We start from the raw sequence: 22,698 nt of genomic DNA, 5'->3' as shown, positions 1-22,698 counted from the left end.
GGACCCCCCCCCCCCCCCCCCCCCCCCCCCCCCCCCCCCCCCCCCCCCCCCGCCCCCCCCCCCCCCCCCCCCCCCCCCCCCCCCTCGGCTAGCAGCACGTGGCTGTGAGCGCCACCGATCTTGCTAAGTGAAATCAGGGCAGGAAAACACAGCCTCTGCAATCGCACCGTTATCATCGAAATACGAGACCTGCGGTCTAGGAGTGAATGCGGTGGCTGATTGCGAACACGCGCAGAAAGTGGGTACACGTTATTTTCGTCTCACGCGAACCTCAAACAAGTAAAGGATGTGGCAACGCATCATGGGACATGGTGAATGTAGAGTAACAGTAGTATTCATTCGCAATGTGGGTATCTTGTATGCGCGCCCGCAATAATGGCCTGTAGCAAAACTAAACCCCCAACTCCCTGCCCGGAAGACAATGTGACAATTTGAGAAATGTAGCAAAAACTCCAATGCTGGCATAAGTGACCAAGTAGTCACGCGACAGCCTATACTCTGATCACAATGTGGATGCCTAAACCTCTGGCCTCGCGAATGGAGCAACCCAAGCAGGTCCTTCCTACACGACTCACGATCGCATGAAGGCCCTTTTCCGCACACCAGGCTCGTGCGAGCAACTGAAGATCAGACGAAGCTCTGGCATCTAGTACCAACACAGCCTTCTTGTTATTCTTGATTGTCTCCGCTGTCTCGCTGTCGTTGCTCCGCGACAAATCAAGTAGGCGCTCTGTAGACTTGGACGTGTGAAGCTCGAACGGCAGTAAAAAGTCAGGATCCAGAATATCGGTGGTTGGCACGATCTTGTAGGAGTACGACTGGTGTAGAGGATGCGCGTTCATGGGCTTGCTACTGGTCGCAAGTGTCTCGACTTCTGGTCCGGAAGATGCTTCGTACATCCGCTTTGGCGCGATGTCTGCGGCATCCGGTGGATGCGATAGGAGCGGCTCAAAGCCGTGGCTGTTGCGGCGTGAAAGAGTTACGCTGTGTTTTGAAGAGGATCTCGAAATTGTTCCAGTGCCAGAGCGCCTCAGAACCTTAGGGCGATGCGTGAACGAGGGAGGCGCAGACGCAGCTGTAGTGCAGGGGAAAGAAGTGACAAATTGAACATCGTATGTCAACGTGATGGTGTGGCTCACTGCATCTCCTCTGGAGACAAACGTCATCGACGGGGCATGGATGTCACTTTCGGTTGGCGGTCCTGTCAAGCTGTCACCGTCGATAAGATCCGTGTTAATTGGGACCAGTTCCCACTGCGAGAAGATCAAGCAGGGAGCCAGGTACGAATCAGGATCCTGGGGAAGAACAAAGTCCTCGGACCTCAATAAAGCTAGAGAATCGACTGGTGCGATAGCTGACTCTGCGGCGACTGTATCAGAACCGTCTCTTGGTCGCAACCGGTTCTCGTGCGGAAGCATTTCGCTGTGAACCGAGTACCAACGGTCAGCAGGGCTGTCGGGCAGCTTTGGACATGAGATCCAGCCCATACACTCTGTAGAGCCTTTGGCACACGCGAGAATACGCCCAACAACGGAAGCCTTGCTCCAAAAGGTTCTGTCGCCAAAGGTGAATCCGCCGTACAAGTTTGCTGATTCTCCCAGGTTGGCAATAGCGTTGCTGTCGTTCTCAAGCAAGGTTGACACGAGGAAGTGTGAGATGGCTTCTCCGGGGAGCACAAGACCGGTCAGATAAGACCGACTCAGCCACCCTCCGATATTGTAGCTGGACGTGGCATCGTTTTCCGAGATGGTCGACACGGGAGAAAGTGGCATGCGTAAGGCACGAGAGTTGTTGCGATTCAGAGCGGGCTTCCCGATGTGGCCGAAGTAGCTGTCCAGCTGTTGACCGGAAGCGAGAGGTGTTTGCAGTGGCGTGCCGTAGACACTGATGCCGGAAGGGGTGGCCATGTCGAGCAACCTTCCGCTGGGTGATGATGGTGTGGGTTCCTCGATTTTGTGTTGCTCTCCAAGCTTCCGAGCTAAATCCGCCGAGACCACGTCAAGGCTAGGCCACTGTAGCGTCTTCGCAAAGTGAAGAAGCCCTGAAAGTTGTCTGGATTGATGCTGTGGAAGTATGATGAGGTCCGACTGCGGTATCTGAGCGTGAGCACCTTGGCTTAGCAATGACAGTAGTCCACGTAGTTTGGGTTTGGGTGAGACTGGCGCATCGCTGCCTCTCATAATGACGACGTTGTCGAGAAATCTCCGTGCGAGCACCAAATCCCAGTCAACCTTCCTCGTCTTGATCTTGAGAAACCCTTCGATATCCTTTGCGTCAATCCGAAGTCGGATCTCAGCGTCGGTCGCATCTGCATTCGTGAAGGCATCCAGTCGAAGCAGCAACTCGCAAGCCAAGGTGATCTGCAGTAATAATATCTCCCGTTCTGTCCATAGCGTTTGGTGATGATGCTCGGATGTTGGCTCGGATTCACTCCACAGTATTTGGCCAAGCCTTATCCTCCATTCGACAAGGCTGAAGTCGTACCAGACACCCTTCAGTCCCAACACCCTGAGTAGAGCCACGATTTGTGTCTGCAAGCCTGTAGGATCCGCAGTAGAGTCGTCGTAACCCGGAGGGGTAAGGAACTTGGTGAACAGATTCGCGTACAGATCTCCAGAGCTTTGGTTGTTGAGAATTGTCATGGGCTCGGGGCTGTCTTGGAATGCCTCGTACATGTCCTGGAACTCAGCCAAGCGGTCGTATATCAAGTTCAAGTCCACTGGACGGATACCCAGTCGCTCAGGAGTTGCCTGCATGACGTCCTTATTCCTGGCCGACTCAGCGGAGTCTTGACTTGACTGAGACTGGTCCAGCTCGCTGGCCAGCGTGTCAGACCTTGGTAGCTCGAGGAAATGCGAGAAGCCAACGGTCCCTGGTTCGACACCCTGGGCACTGACCATGCTCGGCATCTCCACCACGTCCACCTGATAACCATTGTACTGTTTCGAAGTCTCGGGTAGTTGTCGGGTCTTAGATGGATGTTCGTGTAGGGTCGCGGCTGAGAAGGCGGGTTCAGCAAGTGGAACTGTATCGGTAGCTTCCTTGAGCACAGCATCGGCGTTCCAAGGATGAGTGACGGTTGGTATGTAGCGACTGCCTGTCTTTGCGATGCCAAACTGCGGGGCCCCGGCGAAGAGCGTACGAAGCTGGCCCTCACCAAGAGTCTCCAATTTGTCCTCCTTGGTTTCTTGCGGTGGTGTGGGTACGCGATCTGGCTCTAGTTCTTCTACGGGCGCCATGCTCTCATGATCGACTGCGGCACTCGGTTCCTCTTGGGGTATCACATCGAGTGTTTGTGGAGGGGCTGATTGTGGGGCAGCGTTATCATGCTTGGGTGGTGCCTTTGTCGGGAAGTTTGCTATCAGCTTCTTGATCATCGTGCGAGGATCGTGACGATAACACCAAAGAGAAGGAGCAGGTGACATACAGGTACAGCGACCTCACCCTGACGCTGTGTTTGCTTCTGCTTGAAAGCCCTGAAGAACTTGAGGACGCGCTGCCTCTTGCTGTCCTTCCGCAGCAGCTTTCCGGCATTCTCGTCAACCATGTCGTGGTGCAGTCGGCGCAGCATCGTGGCGGCCTGCAGCAGGCAGGCGAGGCATACCGGCGGCGGACATTATAAGGGGATAAGGGGACGTCAACAAAGCTCAGCAGGCTGGGCGCGACACAGGCTGCACACATGCACCTCAAACATGGCAGCCATCCCTGCACTTACAGGCGCGCACGTCTCGATGGTTGGTGCGAGGCCGCTGCCGGTCCCTGTCCCGCACATCATCCAGGCCGATCAGACGAATCCACGGATGACGTCCAGCCTATCGCCCCGCTTAAGTGGCCCTGCATCACCTGCACCTCTCACGCCAGGTACTCACATTCCTGTTAGCAGCGCGCCACTGCGCCTACACGACGCGCCTACATCAATCAAACACTCGCACCCCGTTTGCACTGTCCACGCCGTCGTCTAAAGGCCGTTGTCGATGACGCTATATCGGTCCGCTCGCCTCCAGGTTCCAAGTCCTGTTCAACGGGCCCGTGCCAAGCTTCTAGAACGTGGACCCGGGTCGGTCATTTCCGTGTCTCTAATCTTATCGCCTCCACGAGCAACTGCATCGCATTGTATACCTTGATGCTCTCTATCTATAACAGCAGTATCATAGAAGAGCTCCCTGGCCTTGGGTTGGCTTTCGTTAATGGACCAGCAAGACAGAGCCACAGTCACGAACCTCCAACAACATTTATTAGGCATCGTTCATGCCCCATCGGGCACGATTCGCCCCAATGTTTCATAACGATCGATGGTGAACTTGGCCAATGGGAGATTGAATGGACCATATACTCATGAGACTTGTCGTACGATTTGGCCTTGTGGATACGTAGTGTGCAAGGTATCGTCTTTGGTTCTTCTTTTATGCGACTAATGCATTGTCGTTCTGTGACTACTTCCAAGCTTCATTAATGTTGTGCAAACAGTCTTCTGTATACAGCTTGTGGTTGCTACAACCTCTGGCTTCTGTGACTGATACGAGTTATTGAGAGTGTCATCTCTTCGGCAATGGCCTCCATGCGTGGACCCCGCATGTCGTGGTGTTACACAGCAGCACCTCCACACACCTATCCCGCGCGAGTGCAAACAATGATTGCTATCACTCAACAACGCTGTCAACACTGTGCGCGACACCACAAATAAGCCAAATCGCCATTTCGGATGGGACTACTTGAAGACGCGCGAAGACTCGCCGAGACTTACGGACCAGAGGCGGCGCGACATGTAGCATCTGCTGCGGACAAGGCATGGACACACGGTAGCGCCTTCGGCCAAGAGGTAGCAAAGCGTGCTGGCCCAGTCGCCTCAGACGCCAAAACCCATCTAGAGAAGCTCAGTAAAGAGGCCGGCAAGCATGCTGCGCCTATCGCTAGCAGTGCCTCGAAGCATGCTATGGAACTCGCCCGAGCGGCTTACAACAGCGGCAAACAAGGTCTACAGTCCCTACCGCAACTCCCAGACGGATACATCAACGAGGGATACGACTGGAACTTCATCGCACAATTTGGCGAGGACATGGCGAAGCATCTTGGCAGTACAGCAGGCGACTTCTGGGAGAAACTGGGCAGCGGCGACATCCTCCATGACATTGGTCAGGCGGCTATCCCGAATATTGAGTTCACCAAGGAAGATCTCTCGGGATTCAGCGAGAGGCTCAAAGAATGGGTTCTTGCCAACCCTAAACAGTTTTCCACGTTGCTGGCCTGTATTGCTTCGGGCCCCATCGCTCTTGCTGTCACACCAGCCATGCTGGGCCTTATCGGATTCACACCCATCGGTATCGCTGCCGGTATGTATCAACCACTCATCATATCTCCGGACTGACTTATAACATATGAAATAGGCTCCATGGCCTCTGCGTTTCAGGCAGGCGTCGCTCCCATCGCTGCAGGTAGCGCTTTTGCCATTCTTACCAGTGCTGCAATGGGAGGGTATGGGCTTGCGATTGTCCTGGCGTTTGTCATGGGCTCAAGTATGACAGGAACTTGCGGTGTCGCAGCTCTGGCGTTCTTGCAAGCTATTAAGGAAGACGAACAGTGTAGGAAACTGAAGACGGAGTGAAAGCAACGTTCAAGAAGACAGAGTGCCAAGAATGGTATAATGGAAAGAATATGGGGTCCGTATGAGCATTCATTACTTCCCCAATGGTATGTACCTGGCCCGATGGTCACATCGTAACCAGCTAGAACATCAACTCGAAGGGGCTTAACAGCGGTATCAACGATACATGGACGACTGCGCCTTGTTCGCCCCATCCAACTCCAGATCAGCTCTGTTCCCATCGTGAAGCTCGTACACCTATCTCAACGTTAGCTCAACCTCCCTTGCCGCGTTAGCATTTCGACATACCGGTTCCTGATGCGGCATCTCGGCCACGTGGTGGTACCCTTTGGCTAAATCCTGCTTCTGCCTCTCTTCCGCAATCTCATTTTCGATCTCCCGAGTCTTCTGCTTTGACTTCCGTCTTCGCAGTAAGATGGTCACTGCAATACCCAGCAAAGCTCCAACTCCAGCGCCGACACCTACGCCGATACCAATGTTGCGTCCCGAGTTCGATTTGCCCTCATCTTTCTTTTCTTCGTTCTGGCCGGACAGATTTGCTGCGTCGGACGATGGCGTGGGTTCCTCACCCGTTCCCGTCCCCGTCCCCGTTGCTACCGGTGCTGCACTCCTAATTATCGTGCTCCCGATCGAAGAAGCTGTGCCCACACGTGAGGAAGCCGGTCCAGCACTTGGCGATGCCAGCCCCGCACTCGCAGAAGCTACTTGCTCGCCTCCTAGCTCCTTCGGAATCCTGATTCTCTTCGATACCAGCGCATCAGCGGAGGCCGAACAGCACGCGTTGCTGTCTCCACAACACCAGTACTCTGATTTGGCCGTTCCGTCGCAAGGCGTCAATTGTGAGACGGAGTCTGCTAGATTCTAGTCGCTTGTTAGCTTTCTGAAACTTCTGCACCCAGCCACATGCATAGCCACAAACGGGGAAAAGCAACATACCCCGTCTCTGCAGACATCCAAGCAACCCTCCCAGTTCGCATTCGCACAGTAAACCCGGTAGAAGTGCGTCCACGGCTCAGCTTCTTGTCCAGGCGCGCTGCTAAAGCCTCTGTTCTGACACAGCCCGTTCGGCATGCATTCATCCGCTGTAGGGCCGTTTATAACATCGCCGCCCGGTGGATTCGGCCATTGCGTTTGGCAGCATGTATTGTAGAGCGGGGAGCCAGATATGGAAGAACAGCGCGAAGTTCCTTCGTCCTGGTGCGCGGTGCCGTTGGGGAGGAAGCAGGTGGGCGTGCTGGACGGGAGCGACGCTAGGAGGAGGAGAAATGTTGCAGATATCGACGCTTGCGACAACATGCCGGGCATCGAGTATGCGGACTGTACTCCGCAAAGGTTGTTTTTTTGTCGCTGTCGACGAGATGGAAAATCAAGGTGGAGAGAAGCGAGAAGCGGGAAGAGAAGAGTCTGAGGAGCGATCTGAGCGGAAATACACGAACGAAGCTCCCACTTCTTTCCTTGCACTGCCTGATCGTGATGCGAATAAGGCAAACCATCGAGCTAGGGTCATCCCGAATTAGCGTTGGGGTCGAGGGGCCGCGAAATTAAAATTGGATACCGTCCCGTCCCCTTTCGGGTAATTTCCACAGCTCATCAGCGGCTTCAACCGTTGAATTCCGTTAGATGATAATGTCAAAGTGGGTTGTGGTCGCCGACCGTTACGGCGAGGCAAAAATATACATTGAACGACTGTAGACTGTTGATGATAAGAAGCATGAACGAAAGGATGGGGTATCTTGCACGCGCTGTAATGAAGGACAAAATCGCAACGCCTACCACAAAAGGAAATTATCTGTCTCGAGCGGAATCCTTCCGACTCTGCAAACACCAGCTCGTTCATGTCTGCCGACTAAGCAGCAACTCCACCGCTCGGTCGACCCTCAATCCGTCTCCTAGATCGGTTAACCTTAGCGCCTCTCGGGCCTGCTCGGCTGTGAAACCCATCTCGACAATCCGCCATATGGCCTTATCGGCCGTGTTCTCATGACTCCGAGATCCATATATGTGGTGTTGTTGTTCGTGCTGTTGAAGGGCTCCACTTCTCGGAGTGGAGCTTCCGGCAGATGACTGGCTACTGCTCTGACGCATGTGGCGGCCACGGTAAGGTATTGACATGGGATGGGGGCGGAATGCGGGGTGAGGCGGTCCGGGTGGTTCGGACAGAGGATGGTGTAATGGATCCTCGAGGATAGAAGGCATAGATGTGCCTGTGCTGTAGCGATGCCAATCACGGCTGTTTGTCACCGAGGAAGCGGAGGGTGTCGGCAGAAGCGGCTGAGCGAACATGCGACGGGGTGGAGAGCTTGCGCTTGATACGCTGCCCATGGTGTATAGATCGCGGTTGCTCTGGACTGTTGTGACCGAGGGAGATGGTAGAAGGGGCTGAGCAACGGTTCGACGTGGCGGTGAGGGTGTCCGTTCCCTGATAGGTGCTAGGATTGAAGAAATGCTATGTCGGTCATAGTTACTAGGAACTGTGGAGGGGGGCGGTGATGGGAGCAGAGGCTGAGCCACAGTGCGCCGAGGTGGTGAAGCTGTTCTGCTGGACGTCGACCTCGATCTAGGAAGAGGCACAGATGCCGAGATGTCCTCTACAGAAGATGATCTCAGTGCCGGAACATGAGTGATGATGTCCTTTCCCGGGCCTTGTGGTGGTAGAGGAGGGCGTGTCAAGTTTCGAATCACAGTATCCCAGTCTGACATGGGCCTTTCCCTGAGAACCATTGGCCGTTGCTCACCATTCCTTTTGCGATCCTTGAGTTCGTCAATGTGTTTCTGAATACGTATCTTGGACTGTTGGCGCTGCACATCGCGGATTGAGATTTTAGCATAGGTATGCGCAATCTTGTCTTCGTAGACGCGTCGGGCTGCTTCTTTGAGAAAGTATTGTCGTGTACCGTCAAGTACAGGAGGCTTCCAGTTGACCCATCCGTTCTCCGCCGCAATAACAAAGGCTTTGGGATCCGAGGGGTGGAACGGGCCAGTGAGCTTGAGAACAGTGTCAAGGCCAAAGGTGAGGAGGTGGTAGATCCATTCGTCTGGTCTGGTTAGCAAGATCCATGATTATGCAGCGGATAGACGAACCAAGCATCATCTCCTCGCCATCAATATCGCCACCACGAATGTCGGTGTTGTCGTAAATACCGGCTTGTCGGGCTTGAACTGTGCGCCCTTCGAAGTTTTGTAGCAAGACGGAAAGACAGGTCCACAGTTCCATCATGTCGAAGAGTTGTTCGGCGGTAAGGCCGCCTTCGTTCCCTTGCCCGAAGCACTCAGGTGCACCGACCAATGTGTCGCTCATGAGGTCTGTGCTCATCATGCTGAAGGTGCAGGTCGCCTGATGGACAAGCATACCACCATTGAGCCAGTCCATCTGCGCAACGATGTCCTCCTCACGTCCTTTTCCCGAGCCAAATAGCTTACAGAATGTCCATATGCGCCATAATGCATCGTCAACCCTAGCAGACTCGGCTGGGCAGGCGCTCATGAGCGCAGCTGATATCTCCGGTCGTACGAAGGACTGGCATTTCTCCATAATCTCTAACTTGATTGTGCGGATGACTTGGATATCTCGCTTCTGGAGCTTGAGATACGACGTGGGGGTGTATTCCTCCGCAGGTCGTGTCGTCTCAAGGTCTGCTGCAAGTAGGAGTTCGTGTCCAGGAAAGGCGATCTCTCTAAACTCCCAGGCTGGTGGTGACATCTTTTGCAAGGTAGATTTGATGAGATCGAGTTCATGCCGTTTGAACACGCGATAGAAGCCTCGGTTGATGGAGGCCACGGCGAAAAGATCGTTGAAGTGATCTAGATGTTGGAAGATGTTGAGTATGACCTTCTCAGCTCCGTCAGACGTAATCGGTGGCTTGATGGTTTTGGTTGAAACAGCTCGCGGTGAGAACACCAGATCCACACTGGAACGCTTGTATTGCGGAATCATAAGTGTCAATGTTCTGCTCGTTCGAAAGGACTTTCGCTTCAGCTGTGAAGCGATATGGTCTCGCGATAGACGGTTGACTTCAACAGTCGTCCTGGCTGCCAATCGCCGCCTGCTGGATTTACGAGGGACAGCAGGAGGAGGATTATCAGGTAGTACAGCATTAGCGAAATCTCTTCGGGGCTGGCCTGTAGTATCAATAAGCTTCCCGTCTCCAGCTGACGCCTGACGCATGCCTGTCCAGGAAGGGTTGCGTTCTGCAAGGGGTGTCCCATCCTGGGCAAGCATGCGAGGATCGCTGTTGCTGCCAAACGAAGAAGCCAGTTGAGCGTGCAGGTCGAACTCAGCCTCGCTCAACGTAGGGCTGGACGCACGTGGAGGGATTGGAAACGCTTCATATCCAGAGGGTTTCGCCTCGTTGATCATGCCCATACTTGCATCCGCGGCTAAGTTCTGCCGCGGACCGCTCCGCTTTGAGGACCTCCGGTTCAACCGTGGCTTGCGCTGAGCTACATGGAGAGCACAAGTTGGTTGGAAGGGGAGATTCTCATCGCTAGAGGACGGGTGGTCGTATTTTCGGGGCGCTATTGACGGCGGTGCATGGGATTGGCTCCCGTTGAAAGATAGGGTGAGCTCAGAGCGAGCATGTAGAGTACCTCTAGGCGCCAGGGTCTGGCCACTCGGAAGATGCGCTGAAGGTTGGCAGGTGCTTCCTTGTGTCGGAGATTTATCGACCTCCACGCTAGTCTCTGAAGAGTGGTTGCTGTGCAGTGATGAAGCATCGCTATCTTGCGACTCGTTACACGAACTGTTAGACTCGAAGCTACTCTTGAGTTGGTTCGGTGTGTATCGCGTATTTACTGGAGCGGTTTGGCGGATTGTGTGCTGTGTTTGCGGATGCGCAAGTGGAGATACAATGGAATCTCGCATGCGATGGTGGCTTGCTGACGGAGGCGAGACCTCGTGGTGGCTTTCGAGATCGGTAGGGCCCGTTTCGAGAAATGGAAGAGCGGGCAGTGGCTTTCCACAAGGGATTACCACTTGTATCTTAGGCTTCGCAGCCGGATGTCTGGCCCCGCTCGGAATGTTCTTCTTGTGCTTAGTGACCGTTTTGCGATTCTTCTTTCGCCATTGGATTTTGCCGTGCTTATATGTGCCGATGGTGCCTACAAGCGATGCGTGGCTTGATGCCGACAGTCCACCTGCAGTATTACTGGCTCCCGTTGCGACCACTGCCGAAGCAATGCTCTTCCGTCTCCTACCCCAGATAGATGTTGATCTTGAAGGCAACGGTACGGTCAAACCTGCTGACGACGGTCGGTTGCCGTCATTGCCGTCCCTGCGACCCTCGGTCGCTGTGTTGTGATTGTGAGAGGGGAGAGCCGCATCGTCTTTAGTATTTTCTGGAACTGCGCGTAAGATGGTAGCTGACTTTTTCGGCTTTAGCTTAAGTAACGCTGACATCCTTCTCTTCAGTGCGCCAGGTGAGGCTGATCACTCAGAGCAATGTGTCAACATGGGCAGGTGGGCTTGAGCGGGTCGATTAGTGACGTATTAGGCTGCAGAAAATGTACGAGTAGCAGTCTGGAGTTGCTGAGGGTGAGTAGTTGGATAAGGGATCTCCCATCGGAGCCGCGACTCGGGCATGGTGGCAGGGCAGGGACTGTATATCGTCCGAAGCCAAGATAATCATAACCTAAGGCACTGCTAGACACCACCGAGCTCCATGAATAGCCCGGCCGTGGCGTTCCGCACAGAAGATGCATGCAGCGCCCGGCGAAAGCTGAGCTGAGTGAGATGAGATGGAGGCCAACTCCGAGTGGGCGGGCAGGACAGCATGGGTGGGCAGGCGGGCGAAAACCCAGTGACGCACGCCCCCGGGACATATACGGCTCCTCATTGCGCAATAAACGTTATCACAAGGATGCATTGTAGTGAGGCATAGCACTGTGGAGCAATCAGAGACATCCAAGGTTGTTGTGTTTTGGCGCTGGGGCCGTGCTATTTGCGGCGCGACTGCTTGCTCAGCCCTGGTGCCGCACTAATTTGGGGCCATTGTGCCGGACACGACGTCCGCCTCGAACTACTCTATAAGCACTGCGCCTTATTGATGCACCAGGCACACCTCATGTATGTCGAAACCCCACGGCACCGTGCATCGAATTCCGCTTGTTTCAGCTTCTCGACCCCAACATCACTGATCATTTGCATCTGCCTGGTCCTTGGACGACTAGCGGTGATCCAAGGTTCGCTCTAGCTGTGACCATGACGTCGCTGACGTCGCACTGCAAGGAGCTGTGCTGGCCTTACCAGGGTGAGGCTGTTGGCTACACAGAATATCTTCAACCGAAGCGGAATGATCAGAGACCTCTGGAGAAACCTGGCCCCTCCAGACCCTTCGTGTAAGGCGTGCGCATGCGAATATGAGTGGGCGTATGGCGCGGTGATACACACTACGGCCCACACGGACTTCGACATCGCACATCTAGTGCCGTGCCCCGATCAACTCTTAGTCCGCACATGATCGAGGGTCCGTGACTGCGACCCTGTTGCGTATCGTTTGATTGCCGGTCACATCCGTGACGGTGGTTTCGGCTCGTATCATCGGAACCTTTCTCAGATCTTTTGTCAGCTTGGCCTTGTAACGCGTAAGGAGATAAGAGGGCATCAATTCAACCGCTTATGCGTCGTAGCGACCTGTTGCCTGGAGGTCGTACTTGCTGGCTTCGATAGTATGAGAGCGTGTCGACGCTGCTAATACTCAAAGGTTGGCATAAAGAGTCTTGTCATCCCGCTCCCGGATTTCGGGTAGTCGACACAGTCGATTGGAAGAGATAACACGCTACATGCTGTGTAACGTTGCGCATAGAGCTGATTACCACTCTTTGTACTCTGCGCTAGCAACGAGGTAGGCATAACATGTATACGGTCTAGTATCATCGTGATGTCGAGAAAGTTTCGACGCTTCATCTCTGTTTTCCCGAACCCAGCGCTACTGCAACTAGCGATCGCTCTAGATCCGACAGCGGGAGATTGACGTTTAGCAAGATATGGATGCCAACCAGTGCACCGAGCAATGGCAGCGCACGATCCTGAAGTAAATCAATTACCTGGTGCAATTTCCAGATATACGGCTGATTTGATCTAGGAAGAGCAGATTGCTCAAGCAGACTCATGAGCAGTATGCACCTTAGCCTGTCTCAAAGGCTTACCACTAACCTCTCAGGATCGCTGATGAAATCAAAGTCATTCACATCGCCAGATCGGAACAGAGGGTAACCCAATTCATCAGATCGGAACAGCTCGAAATTTTACAAAATCGGAAAAGAGCCATCAAGAAGTGAGTCTTGTGTGTCTGCGATGGTAAAAGCGGTTGTTAACATGGCCAAGTCAAATCAAAGCCGACATTGAACAGTGCTCCCGTCAGCTTATCGCACCTCTGCTGAGCGAGATCCACGCGTCGCTCCCCTTGGAGCTCCGTGAGAATATCTACGAGCATGTCTTTGACACCAGCAAGCCGATTATCATCCAGAGAACGAAAGCTGCCGGTAAACCGTTTACGAACGGAAAGCTACAACCTGGCAACGCTGAAGCGAGCGACCATGCGATAGTCACGCGTGGCACCCTCAACCCATTCGTGCAGGACTTCTACTTCTCTGTCACTGTGATGGGTTCAGAAACCAGTACTGAAATTCAAAACCTAGCGCTGCGAACAACGCCATTCTACTTCCGCGGTTCAAATGACGCGTTATGCGTTAGAGAACTACTGGATACCGAGATCCGGCCGGGGGTATACTTCCGTTATCTCGTCCGCCATCTACGTGTATACATTCGTAGCGATGCTTTCATAAACGAAGCCAAGTACTTCGTACCGGGTGTGGTGACTCCAACAGCAGCCGAATCAAAACATCAAATACTGGACGAAGCATCCACGTATGGGATGTATCTTGACCGTCTAGAAGGCTTGACGACGCTCAAACATGCTGATCATACTATTACGCTGGAACTTTGCGTCTTTGCTCCCGAATGGATCCCGCACCAACCCGGTATTAAGCGCAATCTGTACGAGATGGTGGAACCAGTATACCGCCATGCAAGAGATCGTGGCGCAGATGTGAAAGTACGGTATGAGACGTTCAGCACAGGAGCTGGAGAGGACTGGACGGAGTATCTTGAAGTGAGCAGTCGAGATGCGGCGCAGGTATGTCAATCTCACCAAACAATCTCCCCACAATACACTGACCCCGCTCAGTCCAAACAGCCACATCGCACGTTCGACGAGATTTCGTCATCAGCCTCGTCACTTCAGGATCTTTTCAACGCAGACATCCCAACCTCTACAACAAATATAAGCTGGAAACATGGACTCTTCAACGGGAATTGTTCTGCGTGTCACTGCGCATCGTGTAAGGAGGACAGAGCGAGAATAAGTCCAAGCTGTGGGGGCCGCGGGCACTCACATACCTTTCCCCTGACTCTGGACGACGACGAAGAAGGAGACAACAATTCTTTGCCGATGAAACGCTGGGCACGAGCCGCAAAGGCTGCTGCCAGACAGGCGCAGGCGAGCGGGTCGTGAGGTTAATGTGGTCTACGCCTGCGGTAGTGGATGTGCAAACCATTCAAATTTAAGTCACATATCCAAACTGCGTTGGATCAGGACATTACATCTTCCACAGTCTTCTCCAAGACTAAAAAGATGGCAAGATTACGACAGCATGGAGATACGAGACGGCAGTTGTAAGAAGAACAGAGCGAATACCTCGGGGTTGATAATTTCATGGAGTTCCGGGAGAGACTACAAGCTCTAGTCAGCCTAGGTAGCGTTCGCATATGTAGAAACCCTAAAACTGAGGCGTTGTAGTCAGCGGAGTTGCGTTGTCTTTCATACTTGGACATCCGTCAATATCGTGTAGTTACCAACCAGAGTTCATCCGTGTCATAAAATAAAACGGAGCTTTGCCGAAAATTCCCATCACCCCAAATAGTGTCTTCGTGGCATGGTTCAATCACGGTGACTCATGCGTACTTCCACCCACCAAACCAAGCAACCAGTCACAAAGGCCTTTTACTTTCACAACAAAGTCAGCAGTGTATATGCGCAGCATAGTTACTTTCACACAACTAATATCCAGTAGTGTGTCAACCTCCATCTGAAATGAATTTCCCTTGTCCTCATTCTCTACTTTACATTGTTTGCTATAAAACGACAACCATCCCAAAAGAGAAGACTGTTCAGCTAGCCATCGCAACAAAGCACACATTCCAAGCACAAAACATGTCGTCAAACACCACCACCAACAACATGCCATCTCCTCCAACGGCCGCACGCACATCACAATCACAATCTCACATCCAATTCGGCGCGACACCACACCGCGGCCCGATACCACGATACCCGTCATCTTATAAGCACAGCACCCATTCAACCCGCTCATCTCACTCCACCCACTCAACCCAACCCAGCACCTATCCAACTCAAACCATGTCGCGGCCTTCAACCTCAAAACAACCAGCCGAGGACTTCACAGGAATATTGTCGCAGGAGCAGCTGAAGTCCATGTCTGATCTGGATAAGGAAGAAGAAGCCAGGCTGGCAAAGACACATCGGGCAAAGGCGGTGAAGATGGGTGTGGGGATTTGTCGATGGGTTGGGAAACTGGCGAAGAAGAACGAGAGTCGTGTCAAGAAGGACGAGGAGGTCAAGTGATGCGTGAATGACAAGGGCGAAATGAAGTGGTGATGAGAAAAGATGTTTTCCAATGGAATCGTAATGCAGAAGCCGAAAGGATATGGGGAAGAAGAGTAATACACGTTGAGAGGCATGCTTTTCACATGACATTCGACTTTAGATTCATTCAAACGTGGCTATGCCTTTCATGTTTGGATTTGGTGACGTTGCATTGCACAAGCGTAACAGCAAGAACACGTTCCGGGGTCTCTCCAAGATATCCGCGTAGCATTGTACAGCGACCGTCCTTTTCGACAAGATAACCAGACAAGGAAATCGTAACAGCAAAACAGGGTATGTGACGAAACCAGTACAGACAACAGACAATATGAGTTCTGACTAAACCAGATATACACCGAAAGCAGAAAGGAAATAGCTGCAGCGACCGGGAAACTCGGGGTATATGTCGTAAGGTCATAAATTTGGTAGGCGCAATGCGAGCCCGTCATCTAACGAGATGACTGACTAGTAGCGACAGGTGTAGTCGCGGCATCTTTTCTCAATTCCTTTAGTTCCACCTCGATCTCGAGTAATCGTCGTCGTCGTACACGGATCGGGCCTGAGAGTCAAAAGATGCACCCATGCCGTTGGTACCGCTTCGTTGGCGGGTGTGCCTCTTGTTGTCAGACTCGCGGCGGCGATGGGGATCATCTGCGGGATTGTGCATGTTGGAAGCGTAGTAGTTGCTGGGAATGTCGCGCACCGTGGGATCAGACTGAGTGCCGAAGTTGGAGAAGCTTGGGCTCCGCGGCCGGACATTCGGGCCACGAGGGGGAGGTGGCTGTTGGTGATAGTGGGAGTCCATAGGCGGAGCGCCCCACGGTCCCTGACCGGCATTCGATTGCGCGCGTCGACGCTTCTCGTTCGCGGAAGTATCAGAGTAGGTGCTGGAGCTCATGTCTTCGGTATAGGATTTTCCGCCACCAGGAGCGGCCGAGTAAGGCTTGCGCTCCCGCTCGATAGGTACGGATGTAGACATGGGTTCATCTTCAAAGTCCATTGGCCTCACTTCGGGCCTCGAGGAATATGGACTACGTTCGCGTTCGAGACTGGGTCCTGGGGGAGGGGCTTGGGTCTTGGGCGGCGGCGGTGGGAAGGTAGGTGCCCTACGAAGCGGCCCAACACCCTCAGCGGACAAGGCTGCGGCGCATCTTTGCTGCGCGTGTAGGTTCTCGATGGTCGGGAACATCCTACGAGGAAGTTCTTTCGGGAACCGTTCCTTCCGATCGTCTGCGTTGCTGATCGGCATGTCCAAGATGGCCTTTACTAATCGTTCGTACTCGGTGTCGGGATATGCCTGGATCATGGTCGTCATCCATTCCTGGAAGCCTTCGGGAGTAAGCGCAGGGATGTAAGGCGCTTCTGCGGGATGCTCTTGGATGAGATGGTGCTGGCATCGCATGTCGCGATATACTTTGGAAAGAGCAGAATACGAGAGGTCCCCGAAGATGGCTGCATATATTAGCATGTGTTGAGAGAATGAACATGCGCCTGCTTACTTTGCCATGGATAGATTTCATCTTTGAGCTTGACCTCCTCATAGAACTTGAGCATCTTGGCTGGAGAGATGACTAGACTGTGCTTGGGTTCGTAGTCTTCAATCTACATCGTCGTTAGCCCATGATTTCTCTCATAGTCAGGGATACGCACCAGGTGCAGAGCCAGTCCACGCAAGAGCTGGCCAAGACGCGGCAGAGGCTGGCCGTCTGGCTCGAACAGTCGCTGCCACATCTTCTCGATCGGAGTATAGTCTTCGGTCATCATCCTGGGCGCGGGGCCTGGTCGCGCCGATGGCCGTTCTCGCTCTACTGGTGCGCTTCGCTCAGTGCGCGGGGTAGGCAGGTCGCTATTGCCATCCAGCAGTGGGTCGCGATACAAGGGGTCGCGCTCGGGAGACTGCTGGCTTGAAAAGTCGGTGCGCTTTGGGGATGGTGGGGTGTACACGTCTCGAGGCGGAATCGAGTTGGATGTCGACACTGGCGAGGGCGGGACCCATTGCTGCGGGGAGACGGGTATGTTCTGTGCTTGTGTAGTACCAGCCATGCCGCTTGATTTGATCTCGTCCAAGACGGACCTCTTCACTTGCTCCGTAATCTGAGCAATGAGGTCTGGGTCGACAACCCGCGCAGCATCAGACTTGTCAAAGGCATGTCCGATGGCATTCTTCAGTGGCTGCTGGATGGGCTGCGAGCCACTGTCGAAACTGCGGCGGTCCCAGGCAGGACTGGGGTCACGAGGCTGAGAGTCGGAGGCATTGGTGCCAGTGCGAGACTTGGGTCTCGTGCCGTAGTCCGGGCTTCTCCCGCGGTCGTAGTATTGTTTGTCAAAGGGCGATACGTAGGAAGCGTGGTGAGGGTCGGGTTGGTCGCGGTAGGCCATGCTGGAGCCCAATGGCAGGCGCTCGGGAGCACCTGCAGTATGACGTTGCGAGGTGGGAGTTGTCGAGTAGGCGACCGTTTGTGGAGCGCAGCGAATAGGTGCTGCTGCTATTGCAGAATTCCCATGCACGCGCGACAGTGACAGGTTGCTGGAGAAGACTAGCAAAATGGAGATGTGGGCACGGAAGAAAGAAGATGTTGGCAGAAAGGCTGTGGTGACAAACACGGCTCAGCCCGGTGGATTGCGGGCTTTTCGTTTTCTAAGGCAGCGATACCCTGGGCAGAGGGAGTGTGAGGAGGGCAACAAGCAGCAGGTCGGACAAGCGTGTCTTGAAGGGGGTTTGACTGGCTGTGAAAGGCCATGTTCTACGTGCAGTGCCGTCGACGTGCCGCACCGCAGGCTGGGTGCAGGGCGACTGCTGCGTCATACGCAGGCCTGGGAATAGCAGGACGTCATCACGTCTATTTGCAGTCGACCCCAGCCGAGGGGCAGACGGGCAGGATCTTCAGGACAGGCAGAGGATCTTCAGGAGCAGAGGATTGGGGGGCATAGGATTGGGGGCACGATGAGCGCGGACTGGCGGTAATTATGTTTGTTTGGTTTAGTAGTCGTCACTTCTAGCGCACGTTGAGCGCGGTAGCGACAGCTGTCAGTGACGGCGATGTTCCGCTCGTTTGCATGCCTTTTGTTTCAACCACACGGCGCTGCCAGCTGCTGGCCACTGCGCGCCCAGGTCACGGCATGACAGTCAACCCATTCATCCCCGTCTACCTTATGAGAAACAGCGCAAAAGGGGTGCCGAGCCGGTGGCATGAGGACGCCTTATCAGACGGCCGGCTTATGCGCATCGGGGCGGTTACGGGCTCATACAAGAGGAGCCGAACATGTGTACTACGAATAAAGCAAGTTAAAACATGGCATTGATATACATGTATATTCTAGACTAGCATGAATAATAAATTCTTGTTGCTCTCTAGTAGAGTTTCTACTGTGTATTGTAGTGGTGATCTGTTCAAGTTCCCATGATACGGTGCCGGTGGGGCGCGAGTGACGAGCAGTGAGGCGGCTGAAGTGAGACAGTGTGCGTGAGAACAGGCGCAGAACCAGTGAAGCAGCACAGCATGCGTAGGCGCCAGTTATCTTCATCTTGCCTGTCCACGCGTTGCAGCGGTCTGTAACGCGCCAGGCAGAGTCAGCAAACAGAAACACGAGGTCGAGCAGAATGGCAGATAGATGACAAGTGACAGGTACCGGGATGGATACAGGGCCTGCAACTATTTCCAGCTGGCGAGGCAGTCCCTGAACATCTTTGCGAGGCAGCCAAGATTATATTAAGTCGGTCTGCGGTGAGGCAGATGCGGGCTAGTCGCTAACGGCGCCGGAGCCCCATGCATACAAGCGCCCGCTGGCTCAACACTCGACGATCACAGAGACATGCGAAGCAACGGGTGCATGAAGCTCAACACGCGTCTTTGATGAGGGCGCGGGACGTTACTTGAGTGACTGTGGTGTGTCGCTGCGCGCGCTGATAAAGACAATGCCGTGTGGGCGCGCCGTCAGTGGCAGCGCCGAGTTGGGGCGCGTGCGATTGGCGGAGTGCCGTGACCCCAAACCCGCTAGCGTTTCAGGCTTGGAGCCATGGCAAAAGGTGTCTCCGCGCTCGCGCTGGCCCTCAGCAGACGACGGGATCATCCTCTGTTTCGAGCCCGCGTCTTGTTTCTGCCCTCGTCGACCTCTCCGAGCCAGCATCCCGGGCGCCCGTGTACGCCGCAATAAAGAAGCCCGAAACCCCCATTCCACAAAGACAAGGCCGTCCGCCCGCAACCCACCCCAACTCCACGACGCCGGAGACCCGCAGCCAACACCGCATCCTACCGCACCCTACATTCCGCAGCGCCCTCTGTTTACGACCCTCTTCTATCCTGGCACGCGTAGCAACCATAATGCATATATGAGATAGCGTGAACAGACCGACCGACCGACGTACGACAACCGCCCTACCTCCTACCTAATTAGTCCACCACTCTTGAACATCCACATCCGCACACATGGCCATGCTCGCCGCAAAGTCTCCGTATCCCGCGCCCTCCATGAGTGGGAGTGCCTCGCAGTCGTCCGCCCAATACAACGGCGGCCTCTCCGGCTACCGCAGCCATGCCTCAAATACACGGGCCGAGCAGTCCATGTTTGCTTCTCCCACCGAGTCAGAGTTCTCGGAGATATACGACGCTCCCGACGCCATCAGGTGAGCCTCACAGCTGCCAGCCACGTGTATACCACTAACATGGACAGACACTGGGACGAGGACAAAGTTGGTGACTGGCTGAAGCGCATCAACTGCGCCCAGTATGTCGACCTCTTCAAGCGTATGTCACCAAGCCCATCATGCTAGCGACCACTGACATCCCCAGACAACCACATCAACGGCGAGAACCTCATGGAGATGGACCAGACCCATCTCAAGGACATGGGCATCAAGAAGGTCGGCGACCGCGTCCGCATCGGCTCGCAAGCAAAGCAGCTGCGCAACAAGGAGTACAAGAAAGCCTCAAGACGCACATCAAATAGGCAATCGCTAGCCACGCTCGACAACGCAGCCTACACTCCGCCATCCTCTGGCTCCCCTCGCCCACTTTACTCTGCACGATCGAATCCTCCCGTTTCCAACTCGAATCCCGTCAGCTCGCGAACTGAGAAGCGCATGTCGAGACAGATAATGAACTCCGACTTGAGCAGCTTCGCATACGGTGCCAAACCTCCCTCGCGTCCCGCGTCTCCTCTCGTCGACCAAGAAACCCGGAACCTTCGGTCACAACGGCAGGGAGGAATGAACAGCCCCAAGGAGCTTGGCAACAAGACATATGGCGCACATCCCCTCAGTGCTTCGAGCAGCTCCGTCAACATCGCTTCCCAGTTCTCGCGCAACCAACGCACCACACCTACCGAAACACCACAGACAGCCCGCTTCGCCCACCACGTTCGTGCGAGTCCTAGCGTGGACAGTGCCACCAACAGCGCCATCTTGCCACACGACAAGGCGCTAGTCCGTGTTATCTACGATGGCGGACGCACCTCAGTCGTGAACATCGAAGGCTGCAAGACGGCCGAGGAGGTCATGCTGAAGACCCTGACCAAGGGCCACCTCAACACCGCCCATGTCAAGAACTACTGCTTCTACATCCTCAACAGTCCAGAGCCGGATCCCTCACTATCTGAACGCTTGAGTGACATCGAGCTCTTCAGACTAGTCAAGGATGCCAACAGACACGAGAGGGGCCGGTTAATACTTCGCAAGGTTCACGCTGGTGAGCCGGACGAAGACCAACTGAAGGCCGCGGCTGGCATCTATGCGCAACAGAACTTCCAGCAGAGTTCCACCGTCTACGTACCGTCAAGCAACCGCAGCCAGATCAAGATTGAGAAGCTCACGGGCGAGTCTCTTGCTGCCGTCAGCTACCCTCTATCACCAACATCCGCGAGAGAACGAGAACGCCACATCAACTCAACAGCCCAGAATCTGGAAGGACCCTCTGATCCAAACAGGTCACCAGTCTTCCAAGCTCGTGCCCGGAAACTCAAGCAATTCTACGGTGCTCGACCTCCCAGCGAACTTATTACGTCCGACCTGACCTCCTACTTCCCTGACGTCGGAAAAGATGAGATTGACAAGACCGTCCGCATGTCAATACGTCGCTCTCACCGCCTCAGCCGCGCGGCCTCGCGTCTATCGATGGCATCCAATTTCAGCGTTGCTTCCAGCTTGAAGGATGCACCGCCACTACCATCCATCGCCGACACTTGGCTTCAAGGTGGTGCTCAAGCCCGCCCACTTCGCCCACTTTCGGTCATGCGGCTTGGCCTGCCCAACCAATCTGGGTACCGTGACTCTATGGCATCTTCTGTTCTGGAACCCCTCGACGAGGAGTCACCTCTTGAACCCAACCGAAAGTCGTATGTGTCATTTGGTGGTGAATCAGATACCCTTGCCATTACAGATCCGGAGGGCAACACCACTCTACAATCCTACTTCGACGACGGTGGTAGCAGCCTTACGGGTAGCAGTAGCAGCAACACTGAGAACGGCGACTCACTCAACAAACGCCTTTCTGAGGCCATTGCTGAGGATGGCGAAGAGTCAGACGATGAACTGGCCGAGTATCTCGAACAGGACTCCTGGGACAACGTCAAGTACATGAAGGGAGCTCTCATCGGACAAGGTTCTTTCGGCAGCGTTTACCTTGCCCTACATGCCGTCACCGGTGAGCTCATGGCCGTCAAGCAGGTCGAGCTTCCTTCTGTAGCTGGCGCCTCCCAGATGGACAGTAGGAAGACAAACATGGTCGAAGCCCTGAAACACGAGATCGGCCTGCTGCGTGAACTCAAGCACAAGAATATCGTGCAGTACCTCGGCTCCAACTCAGATGAGAGCCATCTCAACATTTTCCTCGAGTACGTCCCAGGTGGTTCCGTGGCAACCATGCTGGTGAACTACGGCCCGCTCGGCGAATCCCTCATTCAGAACTTCGTACGCCAGATTCTGACCGGTCTTTCGTACCTTCACTCCCGGGATATCATTCACCGCGACATCAAGGGTGCAAACATCCTTGTCGACAACAAGGGCTCGGTCAAGATTTCCGACTTCGGTATCTCTAAGCGCATTGAAGCCTCTACACTGGGTGGCGGCAAGAAGGGAGCTCAGCGCGTCTCCCTTCAAGGTTCAGTGTTCTGGATGGCACCAGAAGTCGTTCGACAGACGGCCTACACCCGCAAAGCCGATATCTGGTCGCTCGGCTGCCTGGTCGTCGAGATGTTTACTGGAAGTCACCCGCATCCTAACTGCACTCAACTGCAGGCCATCTTCAAGATCGGTGGCAGTGGCGATGCTAGCCCTACCATTCCCGACAACGCCGGCGACGACGCCCGAACCTTCCTGGCCCAGACCTTCCTCATCGATCACGAGAAGCGTCCCAGTGCTGACGAGCTTCTTGCCAGCCATTTCATAACTAATCAGGGTGCATAAATTTTCACATACGGCGCACAACATATTTCTAGCAT

The 22,698-nt window shown here is 54.3% G+C and overlaps 7 protein-coding genes across 7 annotated transcripts; 4 read left to right on the top strand and 3 right to left on the bottom strand.

Annotated features, from left to right (window-relative positions):
* Positions 1–491: 491 nt before the first annotated feature.
* Positions 492–3,571, bottom strand: J4E90_009812 (uncharacterized protein; the record flags this gene model as incomplete). Its single annotated transcript, XM_051439330.1, has 3 exons — positions 492–530; positions 576–3,341; positions 3,428–3,571. 3 exons carry the CDS (start codon positions 3,569–3,571, stop codon positions 492–494), a joined length of 2,949 nt encoding a protein of 982 aa, XP_051286934.1.
* Positions 3,572–4,702: 1,131 nt separating this feature from the next.
* J4E90_009811 (uncharacterized protein) lies at positions 4,703–5,602 on the top strand (the record flags this gene model as incomplete). Its single annotated transcript, XM_051439329.1, has 2 exons — positions 4,703–5,330; positions 5,385–5,602. 2 exons carry the CDS (start codon positions 4,703–4,705, stop codon positions 5,600–5,602), a joined length of 846 nt encoding a protein of 281 aa, XP_051286933.1.
* Positions 5,603–7,826: 2,224 nt separating this feature from the next.
* J4E90_009810 (uncharacterized protein) lies at positions 7,827–9,536 on the bottom strand (the record flags this gene model as incomplete). Its single annotated transcript, XM_051439328.1, has 3 exons — positions 7,827–7,981; positions 8,338–8,637; positions 8,684–9,536. The coding sequence occupies 3 exons, from the start codon at positions 9,534–9,536 to the stop codon at positions 7,827–7,829; spliced, it is 1,308 nt and encodes a 435-aa protein (XP_051286932.1).
* Positions 9,537–12,583: 3,047 nt separating this feature from the next.
* On the top strand, positions 12,584–14,112 carry J4E90_009809 (uncharacterized protein; the record flags this gene model as incomplete). The annotated part of the gene is made up of 4 exons (XM_051439327.1): positions 12,584–12,630; positions 12,682–12,714; positions 12,760–12,873; positions 12,924–14,112. The coding sequence occupies 4 exons, from the start codon at positions 12,584–12,586 to the stop codon at positions 14,110–14,112; spliced, it is 1,383 nt and encodes a 460-aa protein (XP_051286931.1).
* A 906-nt stretch (positions 14,113–15,018) lies between these two features.
* On the top strand, positions 15,019–15,243 carry J4E90_009808 (uncharacterized protein; the record flags this gene model as incomplete). Its single annotated transcript, XM_051439326.1, has 1 exon — positions 15,019–15,243. The coding sequence occupies one exon, from the start codon at positions 15,019–15,021 to the stop codon at positions 15,241–15,243; it is 225 nt and encodes a 74-aa protein (XP_051286930.1).
* A 529-nt stretch (positions 15,244–15,772) lies between these two features.
* Positions 15,773–17,643, bottom strand: J4E90_009807 (uncharacterized protein; the record flags this gene model as incomplete). The annotated part of the gene is made up of 3 exons (XM_051439325.1): positions 15,773–16,716; positions 16,764–16,866; positions 16,915–17,643. 3 exons carry the CDS (start codon positions 17,641–17,643, stop codon positions 15,773–15,775), a joined length of 1,776 nt encoding a protein of 591 aa, XP_051286929.1.
* A 2,048-nt stretch (positions 17,644–19,691) lies between these two features.
* J4E90_009806 (uncharacterized protein) lies at positions 19,692–22,663 on the top strand (the record flags this gene model as incomplete). Its single annotated transcript, XM_051439324.1, has 3 exons — positions 19,692–19,888; positions 19,936–20,009; positions 20,055–22,663. 3 exons carry the CDS (start codon positions 19,692–19,694, stop codon positions 22,661–22,663), a joined length of 2,880 nt encoding a protein of 959 aa, XP_051286928.1.
* Positions 22,664–22,698: the final 35 nt, after the last annotated feature.

The sequence above is a fragment of the Alternaria incomplexa genome (assembly GCF_024043165.1).
Source record: "Alternaria incomplexa strain BMP 0042 chromosome Unknown scaffold_17, whole genome shotgun sequence".
Lineage (NCBI taxonomy): Eukaryota > Fungi > Ascomycota > Dothideomycetes > Pleosporales > Pleosporaceae > Alternaria > Alternaria incomplexa.
The sequence above is the reverse complement of the archived record's forward strand: the minus strand, read 5'-3'. Positions and strand labels throughout refer to the sequence as shown.